At 43.7% G+C, this 13,581-nt stretch overlaps 1 protein-coding gene across 9 annotated transcripts in view; it reads right to left on the bottom strand.

Moving 5' to 3' along the window:
* The window catches only part of LOC136004208 (nuclear factor of activated T-cells 5-like), a 219,307-nt gene that overhangs the window by 23,973 nt on the left and 181,753 nt on the right, over positions 1–13,581 (bottom strand). For 4 of the 9 annotated variants that reach the window (XM_065660501.1, XM_065660503.1, XM_065660502.1 and 1 more), the window contains 3 exons: positions 6,094–8,497; positions 4,791–5,037; positions 3,193–3,913 (listed from right to left, as the gene is read on the bottom strand). In XM_065660501.1, the coding sequence (XP_065516573.1) occupies positions 4,799–5,037; positions 6,094–8,497 (2,643 nt within the window). In that variant the 3' untranslated portion in view covers positions 3,193–3,913; positions 4,791–4,798. Of the gene's footprint in view, positions 1–419; positions 3,914–4,790; positions 5,038–6,093; positions 8,498–13,581 lie in introns of those variants that run through there. The other 5 variants (XM_065660499.1, XM_065660498.1, XM_065660497.1 and 2 more) reach the window with 5 other exon arrangements.

The raw sequence follows: 13,581 nt of genomic DNA, 5'->3' as shown, positions 1-13,581 counted from the left end.
GGAGTATTGTGTGCAGTTCTGGTGTCCTCAACATAAAAAGGACATGGAACTGCTGGAACAAGTCCAGAGGAGGGCCACGAGGATGATCAGGGGGCTGGAGCACCTCCTGTATGAAGACAGGCTGAGAAAGTTGGGGCTGTTCAGCCTGGAGAAGAGAAGGCTGCATGGAGACCTCATAGCAGCCTTCCAGTTTCTGAAGGGGGCCTATAGGGATGCTGGGGAGGGACTCTTTGTCAGGGACTGTAGTGACAGGACAAGGGGTAACGGGTTAAAACTTAAACAGGGGAAGTTTAGATTGAATATAAGGAGGAAATTCTTTCCTGTTAGGGTGGTGAGACACTGGAATCGTTTGCCCAGGGAGGTTGTGAGTGCTCCATCCCTGGTGGTGTTCAAGGCCAGGTTGGATGAAGCCTTGTGTGGGATGGTTTAGTGTGAGGTGTCCTTGTCCATGGCAGGGGGGTTGGAACTAGATGATCTTGAGGTCCTTTCCAACCCTAACTATTCTATGATTCTATGATTCTATGAAAATAAAAGAAAAAAGGCAGAGTAAGCTCCAATTATCAATATCAACTGCTTAAGTTCCAAAAGTAAATGTTTAGGACTGATAAAATACAGATGTGGCTCACACTGTTATTGGGTCTTTCTGCCATGAAATCCTGCAGCCCATCTTTAAGCTCTTTATTGGCTTATCAAACAACTCTTTATCCTTTGTAACAGCTGTCTGCAAGCACTGATCAACTGCTGAGCAATTTCTTCATTCAAAAGACATACTTTTTATAACCAAATCACATGTTCCAAGTATTGTACATTTAAACACTGACCTAAAATGAACATGACAAATTTAACACAAGAAAAGGCATTATCCAGAAGTGAAAAACATGATAGTACAGCCCTTTTCTAATTTACTTTAGATTTTTTTTCTCTTCTCTTCATGAACAACCCAAAACAGCACACAATTCAGACATACCCTTCCCCTGGAACTGTAGCAGTCTTGGTATGAAGTTCTCTTTTGGACAACCATCTTGTTAAATGGAGAATTGGTCCCTGGTGACTTGGCACTGACCAACCGCACTTCCACGTAAGGATACACCCCTTTGGAACAATGGAACAAACTGAAGCAGCACACAAGTGAATTTATCATTCCTATTACTTCTTCTGTGTATGAAGGCTCTGGACGACATCCAGCAGCTTGTCCTGGGACTGCGATCCTGCAAAAGCCACTAGTTCATTTTCAAATAACTAGCTATTGACTTCCACAAACATCTGGAAGTTGCTTCAGTCCATAATTCTCAGTCTTCTACATAGCCTCACATCATAGCATTTAGTCAATGCTGCAAGACTGCTGCTTTCATGTCATGAACCATAACGAGACTGTTAATATCTTGTCTTATCAGGAGATAAAAAATAATTTGCAGAAAGAAAAAGTATGGTTCAGGGTTAAAGCAGCTCTGGACATTAGGAAGCAGGGATTTTTTTTAATCACAATTAAAATTTTAAACATTTTAGCATAATCATAAATTAAGAATTAAAACACAGAGGCATTGATAATAAAAAAATTAAATAGACAATGATAGTGGAAAAAAGCTGAATGGCTCATTCTGAATGAAACCCTGTTACTTTATATATGCCTAAGTGCCTATGAGTTTCCTTACTAGGTCATATCGCTGAGTGACGGACACATCAAAACACACAGGGAAGCTTCTCATAGCCAGTTGGAACAATAAACTGCTTAATGGAATGGTGAAAGATTAACAAGTTATTTATGTTGCAAAAAGTACTTAAATACTCAATAAAGACATGACAAACCACACCCTGCCCCAGTTATCAGATGTCATATTGTGGTAGAGCATCAGACAAACTCACAAGTTTACCACAAAAATGTGTGGCAAAAAGAATATTTTATATATATGTATATATATATAAATTTTTATATTTATGCCAATGTACTCACTCAGTACAAATAGCAAAATAGTATACCATTTCCTAAATACAAAATATAGCTTTCCAAAAAAATGAAACACACGTTAGATATAAACCATCCAAAACCTGAACGATTGAAAACTGTATTCAAAATTAAATGACCCAGAGCAGGTCTCTTTCTGAAAAGTTCCCTTCATATCAGCAAGAAACCTTACTACTGAAAACGTAATTCATTGTCTCTCAATGAGAGAGAGAAAGAGAGAGACAGAAAGAGTAAGTGAACGGCAGGACAGACTGACAAATGGGAAAATCCATTAAAAAAACAAACTCTACATGGCTCAACTGCACAAATGAGTTAAGGAAAAAAAACATGGTAAACAGACTAGAGGAACTTAGAAAACCATTTACAGACAAGTCTTTGTTATTTAAAATAACAAAAATGCAAAATGACATGATACCAACTACACTCTATCAAGGCATAATCGCCATACATGACAGATGCCTGAGTCTCAAGGCAGCAACAGCTTTCTACATGCAGAAGAAACAAAGATCTGAATGAGGCTGTAGTGAGAATTTACAAAACTTTCTGGATAGTTGGAGCACCCAAAAAATTCACATACCTCACAATGCAAATGCATGATCTGGAGTGGGTTGTTCTTACATTCTGTAACATCAGTCAATGTTTTTTTTTTTTTAATTTTTCAATTGAAACATGACCATGTAGAAACTAGATTTGGGGGACTGTTGGTAGGGAAAAATAATCACTTCAAAACTGCAGTGAGCTCAATATGCTACAAAGATGCAACAGTTCAGGATTAAGTGAAATTTTCCAGAATGCTTAAAAATGATGTAATTTGCCCCCTAACTTGGAGTAAAGTCAAGCTGAAGATTTACATCAGTAACAGCTGGAAAATGCCTGGTTAAGGGGGGTTCCTGCATTTAGAAGGTGGTAGAGAAATTGCTTCCCCTCTCCTTAATCCTTGATTATTTGTCAAAGCTTCTATTGACTAAGCAATTTAATGCCACGGATTCCTAAAAGCTGCTTCTGGCATTTAAAGCCAGTAGGATATTTATGCCTTTTTTAAAAACACAATATGAAACTGGGGAAGAGAGAAGGAAAACCATGAAAAGAATGGAAGGGAGAAGACTGGTTTGAGAAAAGCTAATGCAGCTTTACAGAGTTCTAACCCATCCAGTCAGAGCGAGAGACACAGAGGAGTTCTTTCCTCAGCCAGGCAGAATGTTCTTTAGAAGGTATTTCAGAGGACAAGATTTTAAGAGCAAAATTTAATTGAAAGTTCCCCTTCATGTCTTCATTTTAGAGCCACCAAACCCTTGCTCCATGTACAGTTACACATAAGAGACACAGAAAATGATTAATCACATCTGCAGATGGGAAGCACCCACCTCTGGCTATCTACAGAAGCAAACAATTCTCTGCTTGCTGATTAGAGTTATCAATTTGTCATTGCTGCCTACTGCAATTAGCAAATCACAGTATTAGCTCTCCCACTCAATTCTAAAACAATCCCTTCACTTACTGACAGCTATGAGTCATGGCTCACGGCACAGGCATTTGATGTTTCTGCTTCACAAGCTTTTCCAGTCAAAAGAGAGGATGTGAAGAAGGAAGAGGAGGAAAAAAAAAAAAGTAAATGTGGTAACATGTATTACCTTCTAACAACAATAACAGCTGATCAGATATGCTTTAAAGTCAAAGAGCATCCCACTGTTAATGAGGTTTAGGAATCTGATAAAGGTACAATCCCATGCCCTAGTAAAATAAAGCATAGCTTTTCAGCATTATTTGCACTACAAATCCCAAATACTATGGTCATAGCCTTAGGTGCTAGATGCTGCAATTGGCCATGTGTATGCTCTTTAGAGAAGAGGGCCACTCTTTGACAGAAGCAATCAGTTCCACACAGCCTAATCCAGAGTCAGAAGGTCTGAGAGTATCTGGGAAATCATCACTTTTTTCTTCACAGAATTTCTGCAGGAAAAAACAAGCAAGCAAAAGAGTTAAAACATAACTAACAAAAGCCATCCCCTTACTTCAGTTTAGTTCCTTCTTCTTGAAAGTGTTGCTCACCAGCAGACATGAAACAGTATCAGAATGCAGCACTCTCACAGAGCAGCATTATTCTCCTTCCACTTTTTTAATTTAAGTTCATAACTTAAATAAAATTAAAAAAAACCCCACCAGTTTATATTAGAAAATGAAGTGTATCACTTAAGTGAAACTTACAAGGGATTTAGGACAGCAACAGAGTTAACTAGAGCCAAGTTACACACTGTGGACAATAATAGATTCCAGAGTCCTCCTGGTTCTTGGTACTCATTTGTAGTCAAAGCCTCTTTCACCTCACTGAAAAAGGCACCTTCTAAAAGCAGAATGTTTCCTAGTAACAGCTGATGGTACTTTCACAAAGACTCAGCATGTTGCACGCTCTCAACAGCTGCCATACTCTACCTAAACTTGTTTTCACATTACATTACTGGATTCCTGGGGGCAACTTCAGAATAGTACAGACTTGAGGTGTTACTTACTCAATAAGCCGTAAGTTTTTAACTATAGTTGTATTTCATAACACTTTTATCTGCCAAGCTGTCAGTTATCTACCCTCCTTCCTCATCAAGTACTACACCCTAACAGCAGATGATAAAACATACAGCAATTGAACAACAAGAACCAATCTCAACCAACCATTTCATACAAATTCTGACCTTTGACTGTTTTAAAATAACTCTTCATCCTAACCACTGGTATTTAGCTAACCACTTAAGGCATGGTGATACACTCCAAAGTAAAGACTTACTGAGCAAAAGCCTGCGTGCAAAGAGCCCAGAAACCCAAACAAATTACTTACTTGACTAATTAAAAGGAGCCAGCTATATTCTTCCCCTGATTTTGCAATGACACGAGCAGATCATCTATTTTCTCAATATTCTGGTTGGTTGCCACAGTTGAAGGTAGTGGAGACGTCTCAGATATCTGCTGGGACAGAAGCGTGGGCACAGCTGCTTGTCCCTTGCTCTGTGGCTGACCTGGCTGACTTATAGCCATCAACTCATCAGGCAATGTCGCTGGTCCAGAAGTTAGCAGCTGGCCACAGTCTGTTAAACAGTAAGTGAAAAACAGAGTACCATATAAATTAGTTTAACACATGCAGTGAATCAGCCAAGTTCTTTACATATGAGCTGTGTAGAAAGTTATGGACACTTTTGTTCACATGGCCACCCCTGCTCACCACTCCCTCAGGGTATGAGCAGGGTTTCAAGGTGTATGCATGGAATATATGGACCCTGTATTATAACCAAACACTATTAACAACCCAGAGGACAACACTTAGCTAAAAGAAAAACAAAATGCATAGCATAAGGGAAGTGTTGAATCATAGAATCATAGCATGATTTGGGTTGAAAGGCACCTTATTAAAGCTCATCCAGTTCTAAATTCCCTGCCACGGGCAGGGACACCTTCCACTAGATCAGGTTGCTCCAAGCCTTGTCTAACCTGGCCTTGAACACTGCCAGGGATGGGGCAGCCACAGCTTCTCTGGGCAACCTGTGCCAGCGCCTCACCACCCTCACAGGGAAGAACTTCCTAATATCTCATCTAAATCTCCCTCTGTTGGTTTAAAGCCATTCCCCCTTGTCCTGTCCCTACAGGCCCTTGTCTCCAGCTTTCCTGTCAGCTCCCTGAGGCACTGGAAGCTGCTCTAAGGTCTCCCCAGAGCCTTCTCTTCTCCACAAAGCCATTGTGTCAACTGTGGAAACCAAATGCAGCAAGAGAAAGATTAGTGGAGATGTCTTAAGATGGCATAACCCTTTAACATGTATGTACATGTATTTTACATATTATTTGTATAGTGTTATTAATAATATTTTTAGAATAGATTGTATAGATATTTATTTCTATATAAGTATCTATACACACAGTTCTAAGTTTTTTGTGGCTTTGTCACATGTTAATCCAAAGTGTAGGACAACCAAAGGAGGTGTTTAAGCTAAGTAACTTACAGAGCACCATGATGAGTATATTCTCAACTGAGGTGCTACATTACTTATTCCATGATTTTTTTTTTTTTAATTATCTTAGAATTAAGTCTTGTGGACTCCAATGAGTAGCTCTTCTAAACTGTAAACTCAGAATAGGCATCTATCACTTACTGTTTTGAATGCCAAACAGGAACATTCCTGATGTTTGCTGAGGTGAAGCAGGAGAATTCTGCAGCTGGTTGATAGCACCTCCTGCTGTGTTGTGGAATAAAGCAGCTTGTTGCTGTGGAGGAGAAGCAGTTCCTTGCATTCCTGCCATGCTGTTTTGAGAAGAGTACATAGGAGACTGCTGCATCTCTTGCTGGCTCATACTATTCTGTAAAGCAGACATGGAAGCTGAAGAGATGAAGAGGGTGACTTGTTGTTCTTGAGAACTTGACCTTTGGACCAACTGAATCTGGGGTGAGTTATGGAAGATGGCTGGCTGCTGTGCCTGGCTGGATCCAGGAGTCTGAAGAGAAGACACAGTACTCTGACTCTGGAATTGCATGGGCTGCTGCTCCTGGTTCACTGATGTCATGTTAGTCTGTGGATGAAAAATGGACTGGCCTTGTTGCTCCTGATTGGTAACCGGGTTTTGATTTGGATTGAAAATCATGTTCTGCTTTTGAGAAGCAATTGTACTCATTGCATTTTGATTACTGAACATCATGTTTTGCTGTTGCTGCTGCTGCTGTTCTTGAGATGGAGGACTACTCTGAATAGCAACTATTGAATGCTGAGGCTGGAAGATAGTTCCTTGTTGGTTCTGAGGAATTGAACTGGACTGGATGGAGCCTAGTGACACTTGAGACTGAAACAAACCTTGCTGAGCAGGCTGAGTCTGGGACTGTTCTTGGGGAAGCATAGAATTCTGGATATGAGATAACTGTGTCTGCTGCTGGAAAGAAGTCTGTGGTTCAGTGTTTGTTGCTGTCTGAAGAGGAGAAACGGAATTTGGGCTTGTAAAGAATGATACCTGTTCTTGAGTTGCAGCATTGCTCATTGAACTCTGGGAAAGGAACATGTTAGCAGACCGCTGGTCTTGAGGAACTGAAGAGCTTTGCAATACACCCATGGTGTTCTGTGAGTGGAACATTGGAGGCTGCAGTTGGTCCGAGGAATTGGTACTGGTCTGGTTGTGGACAATGGAATTTGGACTGTGGAAAACAGAGCCTTGAGTTTCCTGTGATATATTTTGAGTATCACCAATAGGATTCTGAGAGTGAAAAAGCTGAGCTTGAGAATGTGGAGACTGCTGCATAAAGCTTCCTGACTGAACAGACATGATTTCTCTGCCCTGCTGGAACAGAACACCTCCTTGTTGTTGAGTTCCACTTGCCTGAACAGCCATCATGTTTTTAGTAGATGAAAAGAGATTAACTTGAGATTTACTTTCTCCACTATGCTGCATTTGAACCATGGTCTGAAATACAGTACTTTGCATCTGTTCACTCTGTTCTGAAGCTTCTTCGCAACCTGCAGAATTTGCAGCCTGAAACATAGTACATCCATTGTTGGAGACCTGCTGCTGAGCAGTAGGAGTAGTCTCACTTCCAGAAACACCAGGAGATGAAGAGAATAATTCACACTGCATTTGCATGTCTTCGCTTGTTGATAGACCACTCATTATATGAGAAGCCTGCTGGTAAACAGGTGACTGTTGGAGGGCTCCATTTCCTGATGTTGTTGAAGAGAACAAATCAGATTGCATCTGTGTTGCAGCCTGGCAAATTTTTTGTTGGATACCTATCACCATTACAGCAGAAGTCTCCATCGCCTGCTGCTGTTGTTTGGACAATGCATTTTCAGGTTGTGAGTGAACATTTTCAGCTTGTCCAGGCAAAAGGTTCTCTGATCTAGAATGAACAGCTGTGTCTGATGAGGAAAATATCCTAGGATTTACACTATTTTGTATCTGACTAACTTGCTGAAAGATATCTGCGTTTAGCTGATCTTGAACATCCTCACTGCTGTCTGAACCAGAAAATAAAACAGAAGATAACTGCTGTTGAGCTTCCAATACCTGTTGCACCAAGTCAACATTCCTACTGCTGCCAGTGGCAGTGTTTCTTGGAAAATTTCCAGCTTGCAGTTGCTGGATAGTGTTCTGTAACTTACTTACGCCACTTCCTGATGAGAAAATACTTGATGAAATCTGTTCCTGAAATGCCTGTGCTGGTTCTGAGAGTGCAGACTGTTGTTGTTGTGATGCATCAGTTAATTGTGACAAAGTGACCACTGTGCCATCTGATTGCAAGACTTCCCTGGTTAGGGAATCTCTTGTTTGGAACTGTGCAGCTTGCTGCAATAATGTATCACTGCTCTGCAGCTGACCTGGAGTAGAGACTGCTGAAAAGCTACCAGACTGGGAAATGTCCTGTGTTTGGATAGTAATTAGTGTCTCTGGATTATACAGGTTCGTCTGTATTTGATGCTGGGTTTCATTTTCAGAAGGTAAATGAGAAGCAGAAGTTGATATGTTGGACATACTGTTTTCCAATGTTTGCTGCGCTGGTCCAACAACACTTGAAGCCTAAAACGAGCCAGACATTAAGCAATTTTTAAGCTTACGTGAGTTATGATTACAAAATTTCCACCAATCCACTATGTCCAAGAAACATCAGATGGAAGATTTGCTGCTATGTATATAGTGCTCCTTACATAACAAAAAAAAAAAAAAAAGCAAATGACTAGCAATGGAAATGTTATTTCAAGGAAAAAGTCAAGGTACAATTTAATGAAAGCAAACCTAGGAAGTGATTAAAACTATATTCTTAAAGTAATTTACTAGTTCTGTGTCAGTGTCAGACGATAATGGTCCGTGGTGAAACATATAGGAATGGAAAAGTACTGTTTGGCATGGGTTCAGTGAACCTTGAAAACAGAGAAGTTAGCCAACCTGGAAAACCGCTGTTAGTGCAATGGAGTCTTATAAAATCATAGAATAGCTAGGCTTGGAAAGGACCTTATGATAATCTAGTTCCAACACCCCTGCCATGGGCAAGGACACCTCATACTAAAACATGCCACCCAAGGCTCTGTCCAACCTGGCCTTAAACACCACCAGGGATGGAGCATTCACAACCTCCCTGGGCAACCCTTTCCAGTGCCTCATCACCCTCACAGTAAAGAACTTCCTCCTTATATACAATCAAATATTCCCCTGTTTAAGTTTGAACCCATTACCCCTTGGCCTATCACTACAGTCCCTAATGAAGAGTCCATCTCCAGCATCCTTATAGGCCCCCCTTCAGATACTGGAAGGCTGCTATAGAGGTCTCCAGACAGCCTTCTCTTTTCCAGGCTGAACAGCCCAAACTTCCTCAGCCTGTCTTCATATCGGAGGTGCTCCAGTCCCCTGATAATCCTCGTGCCCCTCCTCTGGACTTGTTCCAACAGTTCCATGTCCTTTTTAAGTTGAGGACACCAGAACTGGTCACAATATTCCAAGTGAGGTGTCACGAGAGCAGAGGATCACCTCCTTCAACCTGCTGGTCATGCTCCTTTTGATGCAGCCCAAGATATGGTTGGCTTTCTGGGCTGCGAGCACACACTGCCAGCTCATGTTATATTTCTCATGGACCAACGCCCCCACGTCCTTCTCCACAGGGCTGCTCTGAATCTCTTCTCTGCCCAACCTTTAGCTGTGCCTAGGATTGCCCCAACCCAGGTGTAGGACCTTGCACCTGGCATGGTTAAACTTCATAAGGCTGGCATCAGCCCACCTCACAAGCGTGTCAAGGTCCCTCTGGATGGCATTCCTTCTCTCCAGCATATCAACCAAACCACACAGCTTGGTGTCATCAGCAAACTTGCTGAGGGCCCATTCAATCCCACTGTCCATGTCACTGACAAAGATGTTGAACAAGACAGGTCCCAACACCGATCTCTGAGGGACACCACTCGTTACTGGTCTCCAGCTGGACATTGAGCCATGGACCACAACTCTTTGGCTGCAGCCATCCAGCCAGTTCTTTACCCACCAAGTGGTCCATCTATCAAATTGATGCCTCTCCAGTTTAGAGACAAGAATGACATGTGGGACAGTATCGAACTCTTTGCACAAGTCCAGGTAGATGACATCAGCTGCTCTGCCCCTATCCATCAGTTCCGTAGCCCCATCATAGAAAGCCACCAAATTGGTCAGGCAGGATTTCCCTTTAGTGAAGCCATGCTGGCTGTCACCAAGCACCTTGTTGTTTTTCATGTGCCTTAGCATGCCATCCAGGAGAATGTGCTCCAAGATTTTACCAGGCACAGAGGTGAGACTGACTGGTCTGTAATTCCCCGGGTCTTCCATTTTCCCCTTCTTGAAAATGGGGGTTATATTTCCCTTTTTCCAGTTGTCGGGAACTTCACCTGACTGCCATGATTTTTCAAATACGATGGCCAGTGGCTTAGCAACTTCATTCGCCAGCTCCTTCAGGACCCGCGGATGGAATCCATCAGGTCCCACGGACTTGTGCGCGTTCAGATTTTGAAGATGGTCTCGAACCAGATCCTCTCCTACAGTGGGCCCAAGGTCTTCATTCTCACAGTCCCTGCATCTACCTTCTAAGAACTGGGTGGTGCAGTCAGAGCCTTTGCCAGTGAAGACCGAGGCGAAGAAGTCATTCAGAACCTCAGCCTTCTCCAAATCCTGTGTAGCCAGTTCTCCCGAAAGCTTCCTCAGGGGGCCTATGTTGTCCCTAGTCTGGTTTTTGTTTGCTACGTACCTGTAGAATCCCTTCCTATTATCCTTAACATCCCTGGCTAGGTTTAATTCTAACTGGGCCTTAGCCTTCCTAACCTGGTCCCTAGCTTCCCGAACAACATCCCTGTACTCTACCCAGGCCGCCTGTCCTTGCTTCCATTTTTTATAAGCCTCTTTTTTCCTTTGAATTTTCCTCAGCAGCTCCTTATCCATCCAAGGAGGTCTCCTGGCCCTTCTGCCGCACTTCCTTCTAGTTGGGATGCAGCACTCCTGAGCTTGTAGCAGGTGATCCTTGAATATCAACCAAGAGTCTTGGGCCCCCCTGCCCTCCAGGGCTATATCCCATGGAACCTTACTAAGCAGGCTCCTGAAGAGGCCAAAGTCTGCTCTTTTGAAGTCCAGGGCAGTGAGCTTGCTACACGCTCTTCTCACTCTCCTGGGGATCTCAAATTTGACCATCTTGTGATCACTACATCCAATGCTGCCCTGGAGTACCACATTCTCAACAAGCCCTTCCCTGTTGGTGAGCACAAGGTCAAGCACGGCACCTCTCCTTGTCGGCTCCTCTATTACTTGCAGAAGGAAGTTGTCTTCCATACAATTGAGGAACCTCCTGGATTGCTTGTGCCGTGCAATGCCATCGTTCCAACAGATGTCAGGGTGGTTGAAATCTCCCATGAGAACAAGGGCCTGAGAGCGTGAGGCTTTTCGTATCTGTCTGTAGAGTGCTTCATCCACAGGTTCTCCTTGATCAGGCGGCCTGTAACAGATCCCCACAGTAATGTCTCCCATGGCTGTTTTCCCTTTAACCCTGACCCACAAACTCTCTGTTGACTCATCACCTGTCCCCAGAGTTCCATACTCTCCAGACTATCCCTAACATAAATAGCAACTCCCCCTCCCCTTCTGCCGGGCCTGTCCTTTCTAAAGAGCCTGTGACCTTCCATTCCAACACTCCAGTCATAGGAGCCTTCCCACCATGTTTCTGTGATACCTATTATACCATATCTCTGAAGACATGCACACATGTCTAGTTCCTCTTGTTTATTCCACATACGACGGGCATTTATATAGAGGCATCTGAGCTGAGCTCCAAATGAAGCTGGCTCATTGGCTGGAGCGTTTGAAATGTCTCTGCATTGCTCCAAGCATTTATTATAGGTGCTGGCAACTGACTGGGTGTGTTGGTATGGAATGAAGCCCCCCTCCCCCAACACATCTAGTCTAAAGCTTTCTTGACCAGCCTGGCAAGCCTCATACCAAAACTGCTCTACCCCTTCTTTGTCAGACCAGCTCCACCAGCCTCCAGTAGACCTAGCCTCCCAAATCAAGTCCCATGTTCCAGATACCCAAACCCCTGACTATGGCACCACTTCTCTAACCATTTATTAACCTGCAAACCCACCTAGCCTTTTTAAGGTCCTCCCCTTTATCGTAGAGAATTGATGAAAAGACTATCTGAGCTCCAGAGCCCCTAACCACCTCTCCAAGGGCTCTGTAGTCCTTCTTAATGTTCTCTGGGCTATTGATGTCTCTGTCACTAGCACCCACATGGATAACTAATAGGGGGTAAAAGTCAGTGGGACTTACTAGACCAGGCAGCCTCTCTACAACATCCCTGATCCGAGCCCCTGGTAGGCAACACACCTCCCTTGAGACTGGGTCAGGCCGACAGATGGGTGCCTCTGTGCCTTTCAAAGTAGAGTCCCCTACCACTATGACCCACCGCTTTTTCCTGGTGGCAGCTGTAGTGATCCTCTTTACTGGTGCATCAGCCGATTGTTCATGTGGTTAGATGTGTTTCCTCATTAGCCACCTGCAGAACTGCAAAGCGGTTCTGGGTGGGGACAACAGATTTAGGAGGGAACCCCTTGCTTTTAATTGTCCTCTTTCTCCTTTTTTTTGCTGTTTTTTTTTTTTTTTTTTTTTTGTTACTATTTCCCAGCTTCCGGGTTTAACAGCCTCCTTCTTTCCTCCATGAGCTACGACGCTTGAGGCCCCTGCAGAGTTTGGGCCTGGAGCAAGCAGTCCTCCTTCCTCTCAGTTTCCCTGACATCTTACAGCCTGTTGACAGCGTCCCGCAGCTCAGCCACCTGCTGCAGGATGACTTTCACCAGGGAGCACCGAATGCAGCCCTGCCCATTGTGCACCCTCACCTCAGGAGACCAGTGCAGGAATTTTCTACACCTTGAGCTCTGCGCTGCAGTCTCCCCTCTCATCAGCTCTTTCTGGGTGCCTATGCTGGCCACTGCCGGGGCAGCCAGAGTAGAGCTCCCAGACTGGGCCCTGGTCATAAGGAGATTGCGCACCATCCCACTCACCTGCCGTGCCAACTGCCACACCATACCCTGACTGATACTCCATGCCCTGTTTGCCATGCTTCTGCTCACACTCCCTGGTGTGGGTTTTTATCCAGTCAGGGCTGGTACAGTCCCTCCTGGCACTGCCCCCTGTGAGTCAGCTGCTCATGTCAGCTGAGCTGCCAGCTCCTGAGCTCTGAATGGAGGCTCCTGAGAGCTGAGCTTCCTCCCGCTCAAGTGTCTCCTGAGCTACTCACCTCAGCAATTCAATTATACCAGTAAACATCTGTTCATGTGCTGGCCACGTGTGTGCTGATGTTGCAACTAGCAATTTTCCACTCCAACCCGACAGGGGATATAAGGACCTTACATGTGAGAAGGTCAGATGGGCTTCTTCATTGACAGCATGCCCTGATGATGCGCTGCCTACCACCCCTCTGACCAGGCATCATGTTCCACCTCCTTCTCCTGCTAAGCAGTATGCTGTGCACTCAGGGGTTTGCATGTATGTAACTTGCCTCATGTTAGCATATAATTGCTTTGCATTAGTAGCGCAATAAATAGACTAGACCATCTTATTGTTTATATTGTGTTTGGTGTCCAGTCTTTGTACATGGGAATCCT

The sequence above is a fragment of the Lathamus discolor genome, chromosome W, assembly GCF_037157495.1.
Source record: "Lathamus discolor isolate bLatDis1 chromosome W, bLatDis1.hap1, whole genome shotgun sequence".
NCBI lineage: Eukaryota > Metazoa > Chordata > Aves > Psittaciformes > Psittacidae > Lathamus > Lathamus discolor.
The sequence above is the reverse complement of the archived record's forward strand: the minus strand, read 5'-3'. Positions and strand labels throughout refer to the sequence as shown.